Raw genomic sequence first — 26671 nt, forward strand, 5'->3', positions numbered from 1 at the left:
GAGTGCAAGCCATTGATTCCACACCATCTGCACAGGGTGGGTAACATAAGAAGCAGGGAGACAGGTTTGCCCATGAGTCATACTTGTTTCTCTTGTATTCTTGAACAGTGCAGTTCTGCACAGTCCCTTAATCAGACCAGCTGCAGCTACTATTCCAAGTGGTTCTTTGCAAAGGTAGCTGTGAAAGACCTTCAAGAGCATTTGAGGTATGTGCCGCTTCATTACAATGCATGTAAAATGAAAACCTGCATAGAACTATACTATACAGGAAAATAGGAAGCTGCCTTATGACAGACCAGGTTGTTTGTCCATTCTTGCCTGTTTTCAACAGTCTGTCCCATCACAAGCTAGCTGATCCTTTTAACCGGAGAATCTGGGGATTAAACCCAAGACCTTCTGCATACAAAGCATGTGCTCTACCCCTGAACTTTCATCCCTAATTCATATTCATTGTAGCATTAAGCAGATTGTTCAGTCAGTTCAAGCACCTCTGCTTGCCCTGCAGAACAATCTCCCCTCCCTTCTCCTCCCCCCCCCCCATGCACTGCTCTGACGTTATCCTGACAAAGACCCTGAGCAAATTTGGTGGAGATGGGGAGAGGGAGAACTCTGTTGTGCTAGCAAGAGTCCTTGCACTATTGAAACGGGATAGAATCTGACCCACACCATTCTGCACTGTCTGTTGAATTTTCTGGAGCGCATCTTTATTATCAGCAGTGTTTCTGTTTGCAGAATTAGCATACATCTGTTTGCTGGCTGAATCTGAAGGCTAACGTAAGTTGGCCTTTGAGAGAGGGAGGTCAGAGAATATGCTTTGTTCCCACACTGCAGGTGTTGCATCCACAGCATGGGCCCCTGCTGAACGTTATGCACTCATTCTGGGAAGAGCTCCCATTGACGTCAGACTAGAGAGACCTTGCTGAGAGTACAACATGCACAATAGAGAGTGACTGTGCAAAAGACACCCACACTGGAAATTCTGGGTTTTCCTTTGCAGCTGTAACCTATTAGCAGGCAGTCCTGCAAATCACCCAAATTTCACTCAAGAATATTGCATAGTGGTGGGGGTGGGGTTGCATTTGCAAAAAGAAAAAGAAAAGAAGAAGCTTTTGAAAATATTCCTTGCGTACATCTAAGATCTTTTGGAGAAAACAAACTGTACAACTGTGGTCCATAAAAGCGGTGAAATACATTTTAGGTGCACCATCAAAGTGAGCTGAAATAGGAACATTTTAACTGTAAGTCATCTAAAATTTTACTTTGTTTGTTTGTTTATAAAAACATTATTTATCTGCTAAGTCATAAGATGTATCCAAGTGGTTTACAAAGTGTAAAAAGTTGGAAAACCAATTTAAAAGTGAAAAATCATTTTGGGGGGATGAACTCAAGACTAAACTGCCTGCACAGGTCTGGCACAACAGAAAACTTTCCAGCAGGTATTTAAAAGTTGGCACAGAAGGCCTTCTTATCCTTCTTTTGAGGACGGATGATGATGATGATGATCTCTAATTCTTACCCGCACTTCACTGTAAGTTACAGCAGTGGTCTGATAGATCACAGTCCTGACCTGGGGCTCCTTTCTGTAACAAAATATTTCTTTACTGCATGACATACATGCACAAGAAGTCCTAACAGCATCACTCCTTGTCCTCCAGAGCAGAGCTTTGAACACTATCTTTGCTGGTCATAAATATTTACTGAACTCTGGGGTTATAAAAACATCCATCTTCCGCCTTACTGGGCTACAGATGGTGATGATACCAACTACTCGGGACTATATGCTGGAAAATTACTGCCGGCTGCCAGTGGATTGTTGCAGTATGAACTCTCACAGACTGTTGCAAAGAAGAGGAATTTTCCCATAACAATTTCTGCCACAGTCTTGAGCAAGTGCGCCTTAGTTTCATGCAAACCGCATTACTGCAATGCAATGCATGTAGTGCTGTCATATTGGAGAAGTGCCCAGAAACCTCAGCAGCTTCAGAACATGGCAGGCAGAAGTCTTGGACTACCCTTCTTGCAGCAGCTTAATGGACCTCCTGCCTATTTCCAGGTTCAATTCAAAGTCCTGGTTATGATCTTTAAAGCCTTGGGCACCATCTCTCAACTAAGCATGACCATTCATTAAGCTCAACAGGGGGTGCTCTCTGCGTGCTCTGCCAACATCTCCCAAGGCCTTCTGGCGGTTCCCTCCCTGCAAGAAGTGAGGTTACAGGGAACCAGGCAGAGGGCCATCTCGGTAGTGGCGTCTTCCCTGTGGAATGCCCTCCCATCATATGTCAAGGAAATAAACAGCTATCTGACTTTTAGAAGACATCCAAAGGCAGCCCTGTTTAGGGAGGTTTTTAATGTTTGATGTTTTATTATGCTTTTAATATTCTGTTGGGAGTCACCCAATGGGCAGGGTATAAATAAATTATTATTATCATCATCATCATCATCATCATCTGAGGGATGAGTGGCTGGAGTGCAAGACAGGGCCTTTTCCGTGGTTGCACCACTCAGGGTTTGTTCAGAATGCTAATTGTCAAGGGAGGGATATTTTTCAAGACTGCAGGTAGAAAGGGAAGATTGAAACCTCACCTCACCTGCATGCTGTGCTCTGATGACTATTACACACACACACACACACACAGAGAGAGAGAGAGAGAGAGAGAGCCCTCTGATAATTTGTTTTTAAAAAGAAGAAAACCAGAATATGATTGCTTATCATGTCATTATGTAATATGTAGTTAGGCCTTCTTTCAGACTCCTCTGAGAAGTGCTCTCCATTTGAATTGCCTGCCAAGTAGGAAGCAGGAGCAAATCTCCCACACATTGTTTCCTGTCTATGGACAGTTTGCTTGCCTCAGCAATGATACATACTATGGTAATTTTAGAACTTGGACCGATGGCACTTCCAGATGACATGCTGATTGCACATTCATCCTGATTTGTTTGCAGGAAGGTTAGACCACGTTGGCTGTTTAAGGAGCATCCATTTGGAACCCTTTGCCAGAGAGGTTAGATGACGTTGTGTCAAAGCATGTGTTACCCGGCACTTTCCAGTGCATTTCTCCATCCCTTTCCTCATCACAAAATAATCCAATCTTCTGCATGTACTATGTCTGAGCACCTTGAGCTCCTTGCAGGGAAGGTGGGATATAAATTAAATTTCAAAAGTAAGTGAGTTTGTCATATAACTCCTCCCAGTCACTTGTAGTTGCACAACCTGAATTTGTCAGTATGTGATTGAATTTCACTAAAAAAAAACCCAAACAGCAGTCTATATTATGTTCTTAATGGTCAGGGTGAGGGATTTAGTCAACCACGTGTGTTACTTCACATAATAACTGCCCTTTCGTTTTATTTTATGGAGCTCCTTTGCTGCTGCGAAGGAACCTGTCTGTGCCCTAAGGCAAGCATCAGAGGCCTGCACTTTAACTATTCACTGAGACAAGTCAGATTGGGGAGTGCTAGAGCAGGCATAGGCAAACTCGGCCCTCCAGATGTTTTGGGACTACAATTCCCATCATCCCTGACCACTGGTTCTGCTAGCTAGGGATCATGGGAGTTGTAGGCCAAAAACATCTGGAGGGCTGAGTTTGCCTATGCCTGTGCTAGAGACAGGGCCTTTTAAGTGGTGGCTCCTATTTTCAGTAGTGTCCCCATCCATTGTGATGTGTGCTTGGCTCCATCCCTTGGAGATCCATTTCTTTGGGGCTGTCTTTGAGCAGTTTTATTAATCATGCTTCTTGCTTATACATGATTCTTTTTTAAGTTTTACAGTTTTATTCTATTGGCTTGGACTTGATAGCAATTTTTATGCAGGCTGAAGAGTGTTTTAGAGGGTGTGTTAAGCAACTTACTGTTCCTGATCTTTCTCTTTTTGTGATAAGTTTTAGTTATGTTATTTCAATGGCATTTGTGATTTATTGTATCGTATCTGAAAGCCACCTTGAAGAGACCTAATGTCGACAAAGACACAAAGAATTATATTTGGTCATGCTTCTTTGGAAAAATCAGGGTGCACTTCCCAGCTATATTTATATGTGGGCACTGGGGGGGGGGGATACATAGTGATCTAGCTCATTAAGGTTGCCAACTCTTTTTATGGCAGGGTTCCTGTGCCTTTTAACAGGTGTAGGAAAAGAAGTAGAAATTCAGGTGGCAAAGCTTACCTCAGGCTGCACCTGCCGAATTTCCACTTCTTACATAGCTGTAAGTTGGCAACCTTAATGAGCGAGATCACGACCTCACTCCCTTCCTTGGGAAATACAGTGGTACCTCGGGTTAAGAACTTAATTTGTTCCGGAGGTCCATTCTTAACCTGAAACTGTTCTTAACCTGAAGCACCACTTTAGCTAATGGGGCCTCCCGCTGCCGCTGCGCCGCCGAAGCACAATTTCTGTTCTCATCCTGAAGCAAAGTTCTTAACCCGAGGCAATATTTCTGGGTTAGCAGAGTCTGTAACCTGAAGCATATGTAACCTGAAGTGTATGTAACCCGAGGTACCACTGTACACAAGAGGGACCCTGCCAGGAAAATAAAAGTTGGCAACCCCTATAATTCCCAGAGAAGCTTGAGAGTAATTCCAATAAAAATTGTAGAGCACTCTGCAAATAAAAAAAGGATATTTTTAAATAAGTAGCTGCAATCATTGGAAGATTGTTCCCATTTCACAGACAGTGATATGAGGTCTAGAAATTGAGTAAACAGTTACTGTTGATGCAAGGGAAATGGACCTTTGTCTCTTTAAGACAAGAGGAACTGCTAGTCATATATCTTTACTGTGTTGTGGGGTTATAAAAGCATACGTCTTCGTTCTTTTATTACATCTATAAACATCAGGCTGCAGTTGACTGTTCCCTGGATTAGAATGTCCTAGCACTTTAAGTGAGTTTTGACAGCAAGAGGGAGGGAATGTAGTGCTTCTAGGGGTGGGTTTTTCCCCTTTCTTTTCTTTTTTTTAAAGTGGATTCTTTTTATAGGACCTTGTCACTTTCTTGTAAGCTTCAGCCGCTGCAAAAGTTCTGAGAGGCAATGAAACCAGGATATACCGGGTTCAGAGTTTGTTCTTCTTTGGCCTGTGTATAACATTCCGCTGTTTGTGAACGGTAAGCAGAAAGAAAAGTTTCGTGGTTTTGTTGAACACATTATTTATTTGAGTTCAGCCATTTGATTTCCAGCAGAAGTTTAAGCTGCTTTTTTTAAAAAAAAGTGAAAGCTATTTACTTATCTAGAACCAGTATTTCTGTTTACTGTTCTGCTTGCTGCATTTTAGAATTGCTTAACAAAAATGAAACAAAGTGGAACAATGAGGGTCTTGTATTTTAGTTGTATTTGGATCTACTTTGATTTAGTGCTTTTGAAGCTTTGCTGGATTATTCCAATTCTGAGGTTCGTAGTAGCTAAAATAAAATATTTGCAAAAAGTAGGGGTGGGGGAAAGAGTGATATATCTTATTATGTACATCAGGACAATGAGAAAAGGCATGCCTTAATGAGAGCTGTAGCCAACTGGAATATTTTTTTAAATATTAGAATGCAATAATTCATCAGATATATGATCATTCAACTCTGTATTAATCTCATGAATATCTTCTTAGTATTTCCCCCCCCCCCATTAAGACTAGAGAGAACAAATGCAGGAAATTGCTACTTTAATTTTATCCTTGCATTATGATCTGGGCTTAGTAGCATTCAAAATATGGTTGAGTTTTACTTGAGCTGTTAATTTTGCTCTTACATAGAACACTGCAATCTGACTTTTAATATTTAAAAGCAAATTAAAATAAGTAACTTTGTATTACACATCACATTTTCTAAAATAAGCAGCTGCAATAAGCTATAGCAGCAGTTCCCAAACTTTTTGAGTCGTAGAGCAATTTTTGGAAGAGAAATTCGTCATAGAGCACTATCGTCGTCCTTATGCCAAAGGCACATATTTATTTAATTTTCTTTCCAATTTCTTCATAGAGCACTTGGAGATGCTTTGCAGAGCACCAAGTGCTCCATGCAACGCAATTTGGAAACTGCTGATCTATTGTCTTTGGTTTATATTAGAAAGATATATTATATACCTCTGATTACCATATCCTGGAGGCATGAAGCTTTCCAGAGTTGGCTACTGTTAGAGATACAATCTTGCTCTGATTCAGCATAAGCATTTCTTCTTTAAAAATATCTGTGGTCTGTGCATGATTTTGAAGCGCTTTCTGGTGGTACATCTCTTCCAAGACCAACTTACATTGCCTTCCATGCAGTCAGAAATTATTGTACAAATGCAACCCTGTTCCTAGCTTAGGAAAGCCTGCGTCTCTGAAATAGCAACTAATGGGGGGGGGGATTGATTCTAATAGATACATGCACATGAAAATGTTGTATCAGAATGTATCCTCCATATACATTTCCTCAAAGTGTCTGGCAAACCCCTCGTGGCCAGCCATGATGTGCTCCAGGAATCTGACCCAAGTGCAGGGTAGCTAATCCACAAGGGTAACTAGACCAAAAGGAACGACTCTGCTGGCTGACTCCTCAGGGATGTGATGGATGTATGACTTCGTTGCTGACCTCACTGCTGCACAGTGGGCACAATTATGTATCCTATTATGTGTTGGATCAGCTTCATAGCAAGGTTTCAACCTTCATCCATCCCACTCCTTCAACCGCTCCTCAAAATACCAAGGAGAATTGCAATCTCCATGGTCAATTACAGTGGTGCCTCACAAGACGAAAAGAATCCGTCCCCTCCTCTCCCACAACAAACACTCTGTGAGGTTAGTGAGGCTGAGAGACTTCAGAGAAGTACAGTGGTGCCTTGCAAGACGAAATTAATCCGTTCCGCGAGTCTCTTCGTCTAGCGGTTTTTTCGTCTTGTGAAGCAAGCCCATTGACGGCTTAGCGGATTAGCGCTATTAGCGGTTTAGCGGCTTTTAGCGGCTTATCGGATAAGCGGCTTAGCAGCTTAGAAAAAGATGGGGAAAAGGGGGGGGACTGCAGGAACTCACAAGACATTTTCGTCTTGCGAAGCAAGCCCATAGGAAATTTGTTTTGCGAAGCACCTCCAAAACAGAAAACTCTTTCGTCTAGCGAGTTTTCAGTCTTACGAGGCATTCGTCTTGCGGGGCACCACTGTATGTCAGTGGCCCTAGGAATCTCACTGTTCCACAGTGAAATAGAAGCACCGAGAGGATCACTTGGTCAAGCCACTGTAATGTCCCCCAGAGCCATCAGAAATCCATTAGAATTTATCAACCTCCAAGAGCGGACCACCCCAAGCGGTCCCTTTCTCCTGCAGGATGCAAGACCAAACTTTACCAGGAAGTGGTCTGACCATGACAATAGGGCAGCATCTAGCCCTCCTGTTTCCAGACCACCACCCTTCCCATTTGGAGCAAAGGGCAAATCAAGGCTGTCCCTTGCTCCGTCCTATAGGGCACATTACAGAGCAAGACTGCACTGTGTTATAAGAAAAACCTGCTCCTTTTCCCTTATGGGGTACCCAAGAGCCCGTATAGAGTCCTTATGTAGGTTCTCTATTGGTGGGAGAAAACAACAGAGGCCAACCAGAGAATATAGAGAAGCAAAGCAGCTAGTAAGCCTGATCTTTATTAAACTGTTGCAACAGGGTGCTTGCTCCCCCCCCCCCCCACGCAGGAGGGAGGAGGAACCCAGAACCATGGTGTGCAAGCCCTTATATAGACTTTTGAAATTACCACCCTGTAGCTCAAGTAGCTTAAGACTACCCCCCAATACATCAGACATACATCACAGAAGAGGCGGTCTACAGCAGAATCCTGTCTGGCAGGAAACCAGTTAATGGGTTTACCTCAGTAGTGTCCAAACTTTTTTCAAAGAGGGCCAGATTTGATGAAGTGAAGGGCTGTGAGGGCCGACCAGAGGGCCAACCTTTTTTTAGGATTGAAGAAGTCGTTGAGGTTTTTTTAAGATTTTACCCCAGGAAATAAACTGCCACAGGGGCTGGATTAAACTGACTGGACTTTGGACATGCCTGGTTTACCTGGACAACCTAGCAATTCTTTTGTGATGATAAATACTTAATTCCTGAGTCCAGGTCACAGGCTTACCCTATTCATACACAAATGTGCCCTTAAGGCGGGATTTGTGAGCACAGAGACAATGGGGAGGCTTTTCCCATTTCCTTCCAAACTGCAGCGTAATATTTGAGGTCACTGAAAGAGTCAAAATGGCTTTAGGACTGTTTTCCTGTACTGCTTCAGGCATGTGGTTTATATATTTATGTATGTGTTTGCCTGGTACATTTATGAACATTTATTTTATATCTTAGACCTTATAATTCTCATAACAACTGCAAGACCAGAAAGGAGAAAGCAAGCAACTGTAATATTTTAAAATCATAATATTTATGATAAATAATAATCATTATTTATAAAGGACCTCAAAAGCTAGGTGCTGTCTGATGATTGAGTTAAAAAGAAGAAATCCTACCTGCAGTCTTGAAGTCAAAGATAATATATAAAAAACAAAAAATTCCTTCCAGTAGCACCTTAAAGACCAACTAAGTTAGTTTTAGGTATGAGCTTTCGTGTGCATGCACACTTCTTCAGATACACTGAAACAGAAGAAGTGTGCATGCACACGAAAGCTCATACCTAGAACTAACTTAGTTGGTCTTTAAGGTGCTACTAGAAGGAATTTTTTGTTTTGACTATGGCAGACCAACACGGCTACCTATCTGTAAAGATAATATAGGTATACAATGGGGAACTGGGACGCAGGTGGCGCTGTGGGTTAAAGCCTCAGCGCCTAGGACTTGCCGATCGAAAGGTCGGTGGTTCGAATCCCTGCGGCGGGGTGCGCTCCCGCTGCTCGGTCCCAGCGCCTGCCAACCTAGCAGTTCGAAAGCACCTCCGGGTGCAAGTAGATAAATAGGGACCGCTTACCAGTGGGAAGGTAAACGGCGTTTCCGTGTGCGGCTCTGGCTCGCCAGAGCAGCGATGTCACGCTGGCCACGTGACCCGGAAGTGTCTCCGGACAGCGCTGGCCCCTGGCCTCTTAAGTGAGATGGGCGCACAACCCCAGAGTCTGTCAAGACTGGCCCGTATGGGCAGGGGTACCTTTACCTTTACCTTTAATGGGGAACTAAACTTTGCAGGCTTTGCAAATGTGGTGAGGAAAATTGAGGGAGAATAAGCGTTTGAAACGTGAATAAAAGCACTTCAAACCAAAACAGTACAAGCTTTTTCTACGGCATGGTAATAGATCTAACAGATAACTTTCAGACCACAGGTATTGGAAACAAGACACCAGCACTCTAGCTTTCAGGACTGCTAAACACAACTGAGAGAACCTGAGTAGCAGCACACCTTTGTTTCCTAATCCCCTGCGGTAGACAAAGTGGCTGAGAGTGTTTCTCCAGCTGGATGCAATGAGCAAGGAACAGCAAAAGGAAGTTTGGGCTGTACTGGACAATGAATATACTGATAGGAGTTTATGGTTGCTAGACCTTTCCCTGGATTCAGTAAGTTTAATAATTTAATAAAAGTTTAGGGTGTTAAAATGTGTGCCAGACCACTGTAAACCCTGGATCTAACACGTGTTAAAAGCTAATTAAGACAGCCAGAGATTAGAGAAGAGAGCTGGGAGCAATGTGAGTTGGAAGCTGAGAATAGGGCGTAATGGGACGGAGAAACAAAACAACAAGCAGGAGATTCGGAGCAACGTTTGAGAGAAATGTTCAATGTCCCTTTGAATCCAAGGCTGTGGCTACAGGAGAAACAAGACCCTTTGGGAGTGTTAATGCTATGAATCCCTCAATCGTAGGCTCAGGTTGTATATATTCGTAAATAACCCCAATATCATAAAGATGCCACACAGTCTCTGCTGTGCCTCATTCCAAAGGCAAACACAAACCCTGGGTAAGTGCCCGGAACTCCTGGGCTTTCGCAGTGCTCAGAGATTGGTTTCGACATGCAACAATACAGAGCTCTCATTGAAGAAACATGCATGAACACTTTCGCTCCTGAGGCCTTATTAGGTCTTTTTACTTTTTAAATATGATTGTTACACAGTTAGGCTTTTGTGTACCTCTTTTGCAAATGCAAAGTTTTTTTTCCCATTACTTCCCCCCAAAAAACTGTGCAGGGAGAACTTAGGGTCAGTAGGCCAGGGCTGCCACAGCAGGGAGAAGTGACCTGCTTTGGAGCACTGTGATGGGGAGATAGATGGAGGCAGAAAATAGTGGCTGAGATTTGCAGCAAGATTTTATTATTATTATTCATGTGTTGGCACTATAAGGGACCAGAGGGCACTATTTGGGACCATTTGGGGCAGCATGCAGTATCATCTTTGAGCACTTGAAGGCTGAAATAAATAAATAATAATAATAATAATAATAATAATAATAATAATAATTTTAAAGCTGCAAAATTTTCATACGACCCGTTTTCAGAAAAACTTTCCATGTGTTTGGGTACATTCATGAGCCCAGTCTGCAGTATAGGTAACCTGACCCTCTGTTTTCAGCACCACAAAAAGCACTGTATTTCAAATGCTGTTGCCCTAAACTTTGTTAAACAGCAACTTAGCCCAAGTCTGATCAGTCCTAATGAGAAACAGCAATGTAATTTACATATCAATCCTCTAAGGATAAAGCAAATGTTGAGGGTGACTTGTACCCCTTGGAACCCTTAAATTTCATTTAAACAGGCACTTGCTGTTAGTTTGTCTGAAGCAAGGTAATATCATTGTCTTGATAAATCAGTGCAGGGCCCCTGCTGGCTCATGTTCAGTTATCATCTGTAATAATCTCCAGATCATTCTCTAAAGTGCTGTTGCTTGGTTGCCATACGTTTGATGTGTTGGCATTATACATTTCCTTTACCTTGGCATGAAAACGGCATCAAAGTAAGTGTCAGACAAGTTTCTTTGCAGAGAGCACTCCATGGGCAGGGTGCCACAATCAAGGAGGTTTATTTCCTGTTAGCCATCTGTTGTACTTCAAACTGGCGCTGCATTAGAAATCCCTCCCACTTTTTGTTATTTAACATTCTCCAAAAAAAAAAAAAAATCAAAACTGCATTAAGAAAGTATCAGAAAGAAGATTCTGGTGAAATCATCCTGGGTGGGAGGTATGGTTTTGTTGTGCTTGCCGTACTTTCAAGGTTGCCAAGGGCTTTTTGTGAGGACCCCTTCTTTCATTCTATAAAGCATCTCTCCAGGGGTCTGAGTACCTGGGTATTTCCTGAAACCCCCATGACAGCCTCAGCCTGGCTTTCCTATAAGCATGGGAAGGTGGTGAGGCTACTTACTGTGCATCTGACTGCTCATTGTTTTTCGAGTGAAGTCTTTTTACCTTTAAGGCAAAATCTATGAGTGCAGGAATCTCAGGTACTCAGTGGCCAGCTGCGCCAGCCTCCCATGCTCCAATGTATGTGGTGGGGGAAACATCGTCCAGTACCTTCTGCCATGGGGTTGTTGTTTTTTTCAGATCAGGAAGTACAAGAAGTTGGGGAAGTCGCAGAACACTGGGAAAATGTTTAATAGAAAGTTCTGTTCTCAACCACTTCACAATGAACCCTGCACTGACCAAAATTATAAAGCAATTCTAAAGTCTCCTGAGAATGGAAACAGAGAAATGGAAGCCTCTTTTTTTGTAGGGGAAGGCATTTTTGAGAAATCAGATGACATGTTTTGGCACACCACTAATTCAGACAGTGGAGGTACTCAGAGAAGAGCTCTGCTGAAGACCTTTGAGTACAGGTAGTGGGTAATATTCAACACTAATCCTTCTCAGAGGAGGCCTGTTGAAATTAAGAAACAGGACTGAGGTTCATTCATTTCAGTGGGTCTACTCTGCATAGGACTTGATCTAATACAAACCAGATGATTGTTCGGGCACCCTGCAGTTACTTTCTAAAATGCCCTCATAGCATGGTGATATAGTACCTTCTCTTTTACCTATAAGCAATTCACGAAGTGGTTTAAAGTTCGTAACCAGGTCCTGTTTATTGAACTTGCATTCCAATTTGTTTGAACAAACCTTGTACAAGGGACACACTGTATCTACTGTTTACTGAGCATCCATGCTGATTTGTGTGCACGAAGGTTATACAACTTCCCATAAATTAATTGTTATTCCACACTTTCTAGTGTATTTTCACATCACTTTCCGTACTTCAAAAATCATTTTTTAAAAAAGTAGTTTTTGTGCATAAGAGTTCCAGACCACTTTAATCTTCTCTAATTGCCCAAATCTAAATTTGCCAACGTGTGGCTGATCCCCTCCTGCAATACAGTAACAGTTTGGAGGTGGTCCAGGAATTTGTCAGGTTTTAATATCGTTGTAAATTTTGATTTGTTAGCTGCTTTGAGGTTCTTTGGAAAATTTGGTGGCATTATACGTCCATGAAATGAATGAAGCGCAGACATAATATGGCCATACTTTACATTCATCTAATTCAGCCTCACAGCAATAAATTGAAGTAGGCTGTTGTTTTCATTTTATAGAACAACACAATGAGGCCAGGAGAAAATTGACTTTACCAGATTCAACCATCATATACATAGTACCATAATTTGAACCCATGTCCCAATCCAATATAGTATTCACAGAACCCTGTGTGCATTTCTTTTTTCTGCTAAACTAGGTTTCTTATCTCGACAAATAACTGGTAGGTGTAGCAGATTTTGTTCCCACTCTGCCTAGTACTAAATACCTTTATTCCTGCAGGTGCTTACATATGCATTACTGAGAGAGAGAGGGGGGGGGGGAATAATTTGAGGAACTTTATGCATTTTTCTTCTCTTTCCTTCCTCCTTTCACCCTTTTTAAAAATCTAAGCATGTGTAACTATTAATGAATAAGGCCATGTATTCACTTGAGAATGGAAAGTGTATTTCACTGACTATCCAACTGCAGTGCTTAAAAGCACATTACGAGGGTGTTTTTGAATGGAAAAGCAAAATTGATGCCCCCCCACTGCATATTGGAAATTGCTGTTACTTTCTGAAATGCCCTCATCGCATGCTGGTAGAGCACCTCCTCTTTTACCTATAAGCCATTTATATTTTGTTAATCAGAGGTTTGGATAAGCTTGAGTGCTGCCGTATAGAGGGGTTTGGGGGAATATATGCTGAATTCAGATTAACTGGAAGATTGGCATAATAAAGGTTTGCTGATTGTGCTTTAATGTAGCTGTTTCTTTTAGGGGTAAAAAGAAAGGCAAATGAAGTTCCCACTCCCCAAGAATACCTTCAATATTCATATATGGAGTAAGGGGTTTTCCCCCCCGAAGGTGACTATTATGAGTCTAAAAATAACACCTTTGGTTACATTGTTGAGAATGTCATTTATAAAGGCTATCCATCTTCACAATTCAGAGCACAATTTAGGCTGCAATCCTATACCTACTTACCTGGGATACTAGTCTGACCGGCAACTTTTTGCAAGTATTGATTGGACGAGGATAGCCAAGCTTATTTTCTTCGCTAAATATGCCATTTTAAAAAAATTCTGTCAGTGTGGAAGCTGAAATAGGTCTGCTATCCTCCATCTTACATTCATTAGTCTCCCATTACTTTATATATTTTTAATAGAAAAAGAAGAACTGTTCCAGAATTTGCTGGCGCAGGTGATCGAGCAATTCTCCAGGTAATATTTTTATGCAATAGTTTTAGTGTAATTATATTTCTCCTTGCATTCATTTCAACACTGCAGTCCCCAAACAGTTTGCTTTGATATAAATGCGCCAGCTTTTCCTCTCATTGTTCTGTATAGTGAATATGGTATGCCTGAGTCATTTAAAAGTTTATACAGGCTAGTCAAGCAGAGAAATATGAATTAATTGAAGGCTGTAATCCAGAACCCAATGGGATTTTCCAGTAACTAAACATGCAATGAATTCACTGGACCCGCCCCCCTCCATCTTGTAACTGAAAGGAAATAGAATTCATCTATGCTGCATTTTGTAAGAGGGATGCAAAATCCCTAGCATTGTTCTAACTAAATCAGAGTGTTCAACTCCTTAGCTCCTTAATAAACCACTTACATGATTGCAAAATAAAATACTGTAAAGCAACATAAATGACGACACAGAGAAAATATAATCAATGCTGCTGGAATAAAAATCAGGTTATTATATTAAGAAAGGAAACATTAATTTACACATACAGACTCTTTAGAAATGTAAAGATAGACACACCAGCCCACACACCCTGTGTGTGAAATCCAGGAAAAACAGAGCTTCTAAAATGGAGGTCAGCTACCCCATTTATTTCATGAAGGGAAGCTTTACATCCCATTAAAGTAAGCAACTCCACATAGATAAAGATTCCCCTTTATGGCGATAGCTTGTTAGCACAGTGGGAATTCTGCTATTTGTATATTGGAATAATTTTGCCTGTAGCTGATCACTAGACCAAAGCAACAACTTATTAATGGGGTATCTGCACTTATTGGGTTTAAAAAAATAATAATGTATATTTAAATGGATTCAAAGTCTGAGTTTTAGATTAATATTTTCCCCATCAACAGAATTCAGGTTTGTTATAAAGTCACTTAATTGTACAGCTATCAAAGATGTGCATGCATTCCTGTTTAATTTTTTTCTCCCTCCAGGGTATTTAAAATTGATGAACTGAAAACCGACGTAGATAATCACTTGGCAATGCTGGAGAAAAGAGTTGAATGTGAGTATTTTTATTTTTAAAAAAACATAGGCAATTGAAACCTGGAATTAATTTTGTGTCAGTTTGAGACGGTGCTGAGCCCCAGAGGTACAGATATATCTCATTAGGACCATTCCTCCTGCCTTTTATCTTATGTGAGGTACAAAACTATACTGAAGAGGGAAGGGGTGAATCTACAAAATATAGAATTACTCGTTAAAGTAAAAGTCTCAATTTACATTTTGCATCTTTCTGTTACAAGGAATATCTGGAAAGAATTATATAGAGACCCACCTCCTGTAATTGCACCCAGTTTGTAAATCAATCCAATCCATTAAACTGGAAAGACTCAAGTCCCCAGGTTTAGGCTCCTGTGCATGCTTGACAAATGTAGCAATCTACAACACCCATACATCCTTATGCCTCCTCTACTTTCTTCTTCCTACTTTTTTTTGGGGGGGGGTGATGCTTTCAGGCTTCATTCTCATGCTGCTGCTCTCCCAGATATAAAAAGGGGAATGGGAGCTGTGCTCCTAAGACTGCCCATTTGCAGCACAAAAATGCATTTTGCTCAGTCCAGAATTGTTCATGCTTCTCCTCAACATACTGCTTTCAGTCCAGATTGATTCTCTACATCCTGCCACCCAGAAGGTTTACTTGATGCACATTTGAAAATCCTCCCTTTCATTAGGCTACTCAGAAGGAAGTGGTGATTACAACATTGTTGAGCAGGTGTTATTATTGTACAGGCTGCTTTTGATCTAGATTTATTCTAGAACCTGCCATCCATAATGGCATGTGGATGTTTGAATACGTGTTTGAAAACCCTTCCCTTGGTTAGGTTACCCTCATCGTTTCCTCCCTGCACTTTCCCACCAGATAAGGAGCTGGTGGTTGCCATCTTGGCATACACTCAGCCATAATGCCATTGGTCAAGTGTGAACACACACAAACACCCCTATTGCTGGGACTTCTTACAACTGTTTTCACCTGTTGTTAACTGGGCACACTGTGGGGTAATAATGTAGATTCAATCTGTAATGACCTTTTATTTTTGGAATGAAACCAGTTTCTCAAGAAGCACTTCTCAGGGCAAAATAAAAAAATGCAGTAGATCAAGATTGATGGCTTTCGGCAAAGATATAATTCTCCTGACTCCTGCCTGCTTTTCATAGGCTGGCTACTTTCTGAAGCCTTCCCCCCAACCCCACCCCACAAGTGCTGCTGAAACACCTATACATATATATCCTTTGAAGTTCTCAGTGAACTGGTGGTAACCATTGGCACGCACACGAAAGCTTATACCCAGAACAAACTTAGTTGGTCTCTAAGCTGCTACTGGACAATTTTTTAATTTACTCCACGTAAGTATTAGGTAGTCTATTGCCCTGAATATGCAGGAAGAGGAGAGAGAGAGAGAGAAAAACAGCAGAGACAGGTTTGCAACCTTATACATCTTGCTTGCCAGTGTCATTGTGGGAAGTAGGGGGACTAGATGATTATATGTACACAATGAGATAAGCAGACAGAACAGAGAGAGGGAGATTGGGGAAAGGGAGAAAGCTTCCTCAACAATCTCCTGGTTGCTAAATGTGGCATAGTTCATAGCCTGGCAGATGGAACAAAGGTGGAGACAACATCAACCCTAAAACAGCACAGCCACTGCCACTGCCCACCTGAATGTACAGCCAGGACGATACTGCTGCGTTTACTCAGGAGCAAGCCCTATTACACTCAGTGGGACTTACCTCTGAGTAGACATGGACTCAGATACATTCGTCACATTAATACATTTTGAATGCGTTATAAGCATAGAACACCAGATGGCGCCAGAGAGCAAAAAGGAGTTTTATATGGATTTTTACATAGGCTTTTTTTGGGTAACGATTTATAACGATTTCTGACATATTTATAGCGTTTTTAACCTATGTCTAGATCCACCCATGTATAGGATTGCAGTTTACATTAACAAGTCACACAGTCTTCCGAGTCTTTGCCCACTAAGTTTATGTCTCTACTAGCAGTTGCACCAGACATCTTAGCCCCCTGAGGTATCAGAACATCTCAGCATCAGATTAATATCTACTGTTCCATGAGCCAGTTTTCTTTAAAAATCAAGCCTCTCCTCAAATGTCTAGTACACACACAGTATATATATATATATGCCTGAGGGCAGGCAGGCAGGTAATTGAAGAGATTAGTTTAGCATTATGAAAAGGAAAATCCTTTGAAAACATTTTGTTTACAAACACAGTGGAGACCACTGGGTGGTATTCAGCTAAGTTTTACTGAGAGTAAACCCACTGAAATGAATGAACCTAATTTAGTTGTTGCCATTAATTTAATGGGCCTGCTCTGTGTAAACCCTGGTTGAATACCACCCAATGTACCAAAAATAAAAGGTAAAGGGACCCCGGACCATTAGGTCCAGTCATGACCAACTCTGGGGTTGCGGCGCTCATCTCACTTTATTGGCCGAGAGAGCCGGTGTACGGCTTCCGGGTCATGTGGCCAGCATGACTAAGCCGTTTCTGGTGAACCAGAGCAGCGCACGGAAATGCCGTTTACCATCCCACCGGAGTAGTACCTATTTATCTACTTGCACTTTAATGTGCTTTCGAACTGCTAGGTTAGCAGGAGCAGGGACTGAGCAACGGGAGCTCACTCCGTTGCGGGGATTCGAACCGCCGACCTTCTGATCGGCAAGTCCTAGGCTCTGTGGTTTAACCCACAGCGCCACCCGCGTACCAAGAATAGGTTGATATATAACCGCTGTTCATTTCCATATAGTTTGCATAGGAGAATCCAGTGCAAGCACACCCAGCAGACAAGTTTTCATACATACAGTCCTCTGCTACTGTTATTTACATGTGGAAAGGTATGATGGCTTAGCTCCCCAAAATGAGATTGTGGGTACGTTGGTGGTTCTGCTACTTCCCTGCACAGAGCAAAGCCATGGTTGGATAAGGGCAAACAGGGCTGATGCCTTCCACGGTCTTTCACAACTTGCTCTTCTTTAGCGTTCCTCTTTAAAAGTGGGGGTGAGTGAAATAAGTTTCACTTCATTAAAGAGATAATCATAATTCGTGAAAGCAGAGGATTTATGAAAAATGAACTGACATACTGATGGCAAACTTGGCTTGATAGCAATCAAATTTGATTTCAATCAAGCCTGACTCATTAAGACATGTTTTCCTTTTTACACACTACTATTTCTCATTTTCTTTCTTCATTCACCTATTCAAATGCAGCAATCACATTTGCATGTATTATGGAAGCTTCTTCTTTTCAGACAAATATGAAAGCTTAATGTCACCCTGGAGAAGTTCCACTTGACTTGCATTACACAACAAATGGGAGGAGCTCAGGAGGATATTAGCCTTTTTAGTAGTAGTAGTAGTAGTAGTAGTAGTAGTAGTAGTTGTAGTTTATTAATGCTTGAGCCTTAGGCCATTCACACATAAGGTAGATGGGTACAGTACGAAAACCAGTAGTATAAAATACTGCATAACATGTCATTACTACCTAGAATCATATATAAAACCGACATCTTGTGTTCCACAACACATGGGAGCAGGAGGATATTGACCATTTTATTATGACCAAATGAATCCCAATTAAACACTTTTAAGTTTCCTTGAGTTTCCTAGGTACCAGCTTGAGCACAGCAAGCAAGCAGGCTGTGAAATTATCCTACTGAGTATGGTGTACACTTAATGCAGTGCCATTTTTTTAAAGTCCTTCAGCAACCAGATAGCAGAAAAAAGCCACTTATCTATTCAGATTGTATTAAGCTTTCAAGGCTGCATGAAATGCATTTTTTGCCACCTGGACACATAACAAGTCAAACTTTTTGCCCTATGCCATACATATACAGGAACAGGATTTCCTGTGCTGTTTTCAAACCCTGCTTGATATTTAAAGAACAGCATCATATTTTCAAGTAATTATCAAGAACTGAAATTACTTCCCAGTTCCCAGATTAGGTTATGATCCTCACAGCTTCCTCTTTCATGTCACCTGTTCATTTAATAGGGTGCTTTAAGCCCAGAAAGGACGTTTGTCACAATACAATTACAGCTCTTCTTATTGTTAACATATCGTTGCAATAGCTTTGTCAGGTGCTTCCATCTATTCATGTTCTGAGAGAGACTCTGAAAAACAGCAAGACAGCTAAATATTGCTGTGTACTGCTCACAATAGGTACTATGACTGTGAGTTTTTTGGGGGGGATCTTCTAAAATCTTGTCAGTTTTAATGATTTATGATGTTTGCCGTACATGCTTGCAAAGGAACAGGTTTCGGACAGAAGGACCATTGAGTCACTGGCAAACACCACCGCTCGGTGCCTTTTGAAAAATCTGCACAGTTACTGAAATGAGATCCTTCGGGTTTCTCCATGGTAACCCCCCTGTTGTTTCACTTTGTTGACAGTGGAAGGACTGAAAGTAGCGGAGATTGAAAAGTGTAAGAGTGATATTAAAAAGATGAGGGATGAAATGGCAGCGAGAAGCACCAGGTAAGTTCTGCTTTTCTTTTCTTTTTCTTTCGTCTTTGAGGAAAACAGCCTCCTCAGAGAGATTCCTGTATTAAGACTCTTCCAGTAATCCTAAGAAAGCTTACTTGGAAGTAAATCACATTGAGTTCAGTGAGGTTTACTCTCCCAGGTAAGTATGAATAGAATTGCAGCCTAATAAACAAATTTGTAATGCTTGATGGTCTCGGGTTGTTGTTGTTGTTTTTAAAAAGCTGTATAATCCAACAGCATGTAGTATTATGAGTTGCGGGGGGGGGGGGCGGGGGGAGGTAGGCTGTATGCAAGATCCTTCTAATTCAGGGGTAGGCAACCTAAGGCCCGTGGGCCGGATGCGGCCCAATTGCCTTCTCAATCCAGCCCGTGGACGGTCCGGGAATCAGCGTGTTTTTACATGAGTAGAATGTGTCCTTTTATTTAAAATGCATCTCTGGGTTATTTGTGGGGCCTGCCTGGTGTTTTTACATGAGTAGAATGTGTGCTTTTATTTAAAATGCATCTCTGGGTTATTTGTGGGGCATAGGAATTTGTACATTTTTTTCTTCAAAATACAGTCCAGCCCACCACATGGTCTGAGGAATGGTGGACCGGCCGACGACTGAAAAAGGTTGCTGACCCCTGTTCTAATTCCTAGATCCAGCATGGATTCCATTGCTGGAATAGCCAGGCCAGCCTAGTAACGGCCTGCGAAGTATGAGTCATTAAGGGAACAAAGGTAGTGTCTCTGTGCTGGAGAACAAATGGGTGGGCCTCCCTCTCTCAACTGTCTGTTTGTTAGAAAGACAAACAGCCAGAGTGGAGAGTTGAGTGATGTGAGCTAGAAGCTGGATGAAAAAGCTGCAGGCTGGGAAGTCAGAGAAAGAGAGGCATGGCTGATTTCTGCTGAAATCCAAGGCTGGGGCTATTGGAGAAGCAAGACCTTCTTGGGGTGTTAATTCTGTGAGCCCCTCCATCGTCGGCTCAGGTTGTATATATGTTTAAATAAGCCATTTATTGAAGAGACACTGCAGCCTCTGCTGTGCCTCATTTCTAAAAGGAACCACGGGATCTGGATAAGTGCCAGGAACCCCTGGAATCTCGCACAACTCGGAGATTGATGGTGGTGTGCAACAATACATATATATGAATGATACTTGTTTTATTTAAACAGACATGGCGACTTAATGGTTAAACGAGCTCATGCCAGATGACTGGAAAAATAACTCTCATAGAGAGATTAACATCTTGGTTTCCCTGTGTTTACCCATCCGGTAATAAAGAATTCTGGCCTTAGCTTTATGCGTAGAACAAAAACTTATTCTGCCAAGAAAAACATTCGTTTGGTAAGAGGCTCTCTTATTTTAAACAGACCTGCTCAGATATGAAATGTAATCTGAGGAAATATCACAATATACACACAGCAACTCCTCTTGTTATGGTCTTGTACTATGCAAGGATGTGCATGCTATATTTTAACCCCAGAAGGAGGTATTTCCTTTTCAGAGGAAGAAGCTAGTCTGCTAATCTGATGCGTTACCAAGTTTGGAGCTGCAATTAAAACAGGAGCAGAAGCAATCATAGCTTGTAATGGCAGGCTGCAGCAGCTGGTACATTTCGGCTTCGCTGTCGCTGACACATCAGAGCAAGCATGTCGGCAGCCAATACATGATTAAAGTTGTTTAGAAAAGAAGATAGAAGCAGTTCAGAAGGCTGGTACTGCTGGGCAAAGGCATGGCAGCTTTGCAAACTTCAGCCCGCTTAACTGTCCAAGCTTCCCCTAGGAAAACCTGGGAATTATAGTGCTGTGATATGGTCCATGCTCACAATGCAGAGGGTGCATAAAGTGCTTAAGGAGTTCTTGTTGTCATCATTGATGCAGGCAGCTTTTGCCAAAGTGTTACATGTTTATATCTCATTATAGAGCTGGAATGGACAATTTCAGTTTCTCTAGCTTTCTTACTTCTCCAATCTTGAGTTCTCCACATTTCTGCAGCAATATGCCTTTTTCTATCTTTTTTTTAAAAAATCCTCACAAAAATCCATCAGCATTTTGGTGCAGATTTATTTATAAACACGTCTAATATAAATATTTTTGCAAATAGCTTTTACAGATATAATGCATTTGTGTATGCTACTTTCACTAATTTATGCATTTTTATGTGCACTTTTCCCTAATAAATGCATGTTTGTACATTTTGGTTGGAGAACGATGTCATGAAATTTGGAGAAATGCGAATTTTGAAGGGCAGCTGTGTTTTGGTTCACATATTGGTTTGAGAAGTGCAAATTAGCTACTGTCTCATTCAAATGCAAATAAAATTATATTTCTCTCTCATCCCTACTTAAGAGGTACAACATGCGTGTGTTTGATCTGGAGAAGAAGTCTTCAGTTTTCCCCTTTGGGACACTGACTTTTTCTCACCACCTGTTTTCTCCCTTGTTGCTTTTTCCCCAGAAAGAAAGAAACTAATAATGAAGTTGCATCTATTGTTAATATTGCCTACTAATTCCTTTTAGCAGAAGCTAAACTTGACTTCTCTAGAATTCTAAAACCTGGCTACTTCATGATTCCACCTCAAAGTTCCCCTAACCCTTCTTCCTCCACAACTTCTTTTGTTTGCATCAATATTTCCAGGGCTTACACAGTTGAGTCACTTACATTTTGTATTTATTAAATAACAAAGCCTGTAATTCTGAGAGGCCCCAAAGTACAAGCAGCGTGCCTCCTGAAAATTACTGACAGGATGCAGGATGGGGGGGGGGGGGGAGAGAGAAGCGAGAGAGATGTAATAAGCAGATCCATGAGGCATCTTGAGGCAGCCACGTCTAAGGGGCCCCTCTGTGGGAACACCCACCCACACCACTGCTGCCAATGAAGCGAGGAGAAGCGGTGGTGGTGGCTTCTGGGTTCCAGCGAGATATTGTGAGAGGCCTCCACAAGCTCTCGCTGGGGTCTCATGAGATCTTGCTGGAATCTAAGCAGAAGGCACACAATACCAGTAGGAGAGGTTTCAGGTAAAAAAAGGGGATGAGCTGCCCCTAGTAATGAGAAAAGAACAGTGTCAGGATCATTGAGCATCTGTTGAGGCCTTCACTCTAGCAACCCCTGGAGCTCTCTGCTGCTCTCTCCTCCTCCTCCTTGTTGTCACTGCCTTTTAACCTGCCTTCTCTGAGAAAGTGAGCAGCAAGTCATGGAAGAAAGAGTGCAGCAGCCTCCCCTTGCCTTGCCTTCTCTGTCTAGGTGCAGGTGGACTCAAAGGGAGAGGAGATGTGGATGGGCAGGGGCAACATCAGAAGGTATGAGCATCTTGTACATGGAGCCCACAGAATCTGGACCCCACACTGGACAATACATGGAGAAAAGAGGTCACTAAGTGACTGAGAAGTGAATGTGGGATATAAGAGAGGCTGCACCACAGGAAAAAGCAAGGGGGCTGCTAGACTGATCCAGAAGATGAGTCTTTTGCTAGCCTAAAACTGAGGGTCATCCTTTCCCTTTTCATTCAAAACACCGAATCAATAGCCACAGGTTTGGCATTTCACCCAGAACTTAAATCTAGCTGGTTATTCTAAGTAGCTAGAAGAAGATCCTTGCTTTGCAAAGATACACATGATTGCAGCTGATGTTCCTTCACCCCTAATTATTACCTGTCAAGTAGAGCGTAATTTCAGCTCAGATTCTACTGGTTCAACTTGTACTCCACCAACTTTCTTGAAGCTTTGAGAGGATGAATAAGCCAAAGTGCACACATTTGTCATACAGTGTTTTTGTTTCCTCAATTGAAGCAATAAAACCTGTTTCAATTTTCACAATCCAGATTTCAAGCCTGGTTCTGAGGTGTTTAAATGGGCACATCTTGGGGATCTGGTCTGATAATGGATAGCACACAACAACGCCTCCCCAAATTGGCCACTTCTGAGTATTTCTATAATCCACTGGGCCTTTCGCTTAAGAAAAGAAAAAATGATGCTGCGGCTGACAGCAGGTATAATTTTGCTTTCAGGAAAAGGTGTTAGCCTATGTCCCTCTAAACGCATTCACTTTACACCCACTTTCACACTCCATCTTTTCTTTTCTTCCCATTTCACAAATGGGAAGTGTAAAACACTGGCCATATTCACCTCTCACCTCCCCACCTTCACAGTTAAAAGCACATTCTTAAAACATCACAGCTTCTAAAGTTTGCACTGTATCCCACCCACTGCCATTTGCAGCCTAAGCAGATGGCTTTTGCATTAGCAGCTGGGCCTGAGACATCGCAACAAACCTTGCCAGTATACTCCAGATTGCTGGGGGCCTTTCATTTATTCTGTTGCATGAAAGGAAAAGGATGTGCTCTGTGTGTGTGGCATTCGTCCTGAAGGAAGACCTCCGTAGAATTTAGTGATTAAAATTACAAGTAGCTTTGAGTTTCCTAGGCAACGTGGCTCCAGCTGTTTGAAGTGACGGCATAAGCCAATGTTGACTTACTGCAGAAGGGTCTTGATCCTTGAGCCGCTAAGCAAATACTCGTCTCAAGAGTTGGACTGAAAGACTTCCGATACACAATGCTGAAGATTCATTTTTCTATTTTGAATTCTCTTATTCCGATGCTCTCTCTGTTTTCTTTAATGCATCTGCGCTCTAATTGGGGAAGGAAGAGAAATATGATTCAGTATGATTCAGATTTAATGATTCAGATTTAAAGGTGAACCTAATTCACTATTTTTGAAACAATATTCAAAGCAAAACACAGCCATCCTTTGGATTCTACACTTCTCCAAATTTTGCATTGCAGTTCTCCAGCCAAAAATGCATATATGCATATACTAGGGTAAAGTTTTTTTAAAAAATATATGATTACTTTAAAGGGCATATGATTCATATATTAGTGTAAATAGCATACAAAATGCATTACATTGGGGGGAAGTGCTTTGCATACATGAGCATATTAATGCAAAATTGTGTACAAAAACATATATATTAGAAGAAATTCACACTGAAATCCTGAGATTCTCATGAGGACTTAAAAAAGAAACTGTTGTGGAAAAATGAGAAACTTTGAGAAACTGAAATTGACAGTTCTCTCCATGCCTAGCCCTAACCAACAGAAAATGACAAAGTTGCCAACTGCCCACTAGGTTCTAATCTGACCAACAGGCCTAGTATGCCTTCAAGGGGAACATGACAGGCAGAAATTTGAGCTGTCTATCTCCCTCTCCCTCAGGTTTGAGATGTGGTGATTTGGAAAGCTGTGCCTTATAGAATTTCCGTCTCATAATTCAGCAAAAAGTCAGGAAACCCAGAGAACAAATGATATTACTCTTACTTTTCATTCCAGTAGGCTAAATTTCAGCCACTTAAAAGTTAAAGAGGTTTCTACATACACAGCACATCTCTGTGTCCTCTATCTGGACTTGCAAGTGGCATTATCAAAGTTCAGAGATACTGTACATTCCTGCCAGGCAAAAGCACCACGAGGACCTGGAGCAGGGCTGGTGAGGGGTGTGGCCTAAGGGGAGGGGGTGTGGCCTGGGAAAAGTTCAAAGGGCTAGAGACCTGTACAGTGGTACCTCTGGTTGTGAACGGGATCCGTTCCGGGGCCCCGTTCACAACTTGAGAGGAACGCAACCCGTGTCTGAGCGTGCGCGGGTCGTGATTCGCTGCTTCTGCACATGCGCGTGACGTCATTTTTAACGTCTGTGCATGCGTGAGCGGTGAAACCCAGAAGTAACCCGTTCCGTTACTTGCGTGTCGCCGTGGGACGCAACCTGAAAAGATTTAACCTGAAGCGTCTTTAACCCGAGGTATGACTGTACTGTCACATTTGGCCCCTTGACATGAGACTCCTCATTGTTATATTAGGGAATAAGTCCTACTGAACTCAGTCAAACTTATCTTTGAGTAGAAGTGCATAGGTTTGTGCAGCGTGCACTGTAATGTAAGTATACATCCACTGGCGGAGGAATGGGGGGGGAGCGCCCACGGCGGCACGATCCTGGTGGGGTGCCATCGTGGCTGCCCCCCCGTGCTGTGCACCATGCCCCCAGGACATGCGCCACACCCCTGCGGGCAGCGTGCCACGGCACCAGGATGCATGCCTTGCCCCCGCCTGCACTCCACCCCTGCCCCCCCCGCCAGAGCTTGAAGCTCCGCCACTGTATACATCTCTTGATTTTTGTGGTATTTTAGGGTTTTGCTTTTTTTCACATTAAAAAATGGGTTCCTGCATGCTCAGCGTGGGTTGACCATGTTTTTCCTGTGATGCTTAAAGGGCATTTTCATGTCTGAAAATACCTGGTAGAAACATCTCCCAAGAGCTTATGAATGGTTGTGCAAATTCCCTTCAAATACGACATTACAGGAGAAGGCGCAGTTGATTTAGAGTTTCAGTGTAATGTGTGGAAATGGCCAGCTTTCCCTAGATTGTGTTCCATGGTTTCAAATTCAGTATAATAGTATTTTGCACGGCTGCAGCATTTCTGATTTTGCTTTGTGGATCCAAAGGTGAAAATCGTTTGGTCGGTTGGTACTGAAAATCGATCTCACATGATAGTAGACGTCAAAGGAACTAGTTTATTCATATTTGCTTGAAAAAATATATACAAAAGGTAAAGAGGGCTGGATTTTGTTTTTTTACACAGGACCAACTGCCCCTGTAAATACAGCTTCCTGGATGAGAGCAAGAGGCTGGTGCCCCGAAGGGATGTTCCATCCTATCCCAAGGTACATTGCAACACATAAGAGTTCAAAATTCTGTTTTACAGAGCAGATAATCACGTTAGTTAAAAATATCCTTTCCATCCCTTGTTTATTATGAGAACATTTTCTACTCAAATGCTACCTAGATTTTCTCCATAAAATCTCTTATTAAAGTTTCCATTTACTTTGCTACGGGTGATGGTTAGATTCCATTGCTCCCATGCTGATATAAAGTATTTAAATCAACAAATTATTATTCTTTTATTATTATTATTACTATTTATTAAATTTGTAAACTGCCTTTCATTCAAAGATTTTAGGGCCATTCGCAGCATCAAATGCAGAATAAAACATAACAAAAACAAAACTTTCCCATCACCCCCTCCCACAAACACTTTTAAAGGGACAAGTCACATATCTATGAAAGAAGGTTCCCTGATTTATTTATTTTTTAAAAAAATATGTTGAGTTCCTATTCCAAGTAGTATGTTTGGGCTGATAGATGCTCATTGGGGTACGTTTCACCATACTTTGAAGTGGTAAGAAGACACACACTTGCTATTTTATTTTAAGAACTGAGGCTCTTGAAAGACGCATTTAGCATCACATCTCGCTAGGCCCTAATTCTATATTTTTCAAGCTCCTTGTAATTACTTCATGGTGAGGGGGAGGACCAAGGGTGCAGTGTCGGTTGTCAGTTCCTAGGGTGGGTGCGGGTGCGTATGGTTTCTGTGCTGGGGGGGGGCAGCCCAACCCTCACTGCCACCAGAGCAACTCCACCCCCATTGGAGCAAAGTGGGGTCATACTGAGCTGCCTGTGCAGAAGGAGAGCCTGTCCAGCCGATA

The 26671-nt window shown here is 42.0% G+C and overlaps 1 protein-coding gene across 8 annotated transcripts in view; it reads left to right on the forward strand.

Annotated features, from left to right (window-relative positions):
• The window catches only part of PDE9A (phosphodiesterase 9A), a 68707-nt gene that overhangs the window by 24793 nt on the left and 17243 nt on the right, over window positions 1-26671 (forward strand). For 4 of the 8 annotated variants that reach the window (XR_013838507.1, XM_079974642.1, XM_079974643.1 and 1 more), the window contains 4 exons: window positions 13560-13614; window positions 14581-14651; window positions 19065-19149; window positions 25768-25849. Coding sequence is in view for 7 of the 8 variants with exons in the window: in XM_079974642.1 (XP_079830768.1) it covers window positions 13560-13614; window positions 14581-14651; window positions 19065-19149; window positions 25768-25849 (293 nt within the window). In the remaining variant the exon portion in view is untranslated. Of the gene's footprint in view, window positions 1-147; window positions 207-987; window positions 1239-4828; window positions 4876-4896; window positions 5097-13559; window positions 13615-14580; window positions 14652-19064; window positions 19150-25767; window positions 25850-26671 lie in introns of those variants that run through there. The other 4 variants (XM_079974646.1, XM_079974648.1, XM_079974647.1 and 1 more) reach the window with 4 other exon arrangements.

This window comes from Podarcis cretensis (genome assembly GCF_951804945.1).
Source record: "Podarcis cretensis genome assembly, chromosome: 4".
NCBI lineage: Eukaryota > Metazoa > Chordata > Lepidosauria > Squamata > Lacertidae > Podarcis > Podarcis cretensis.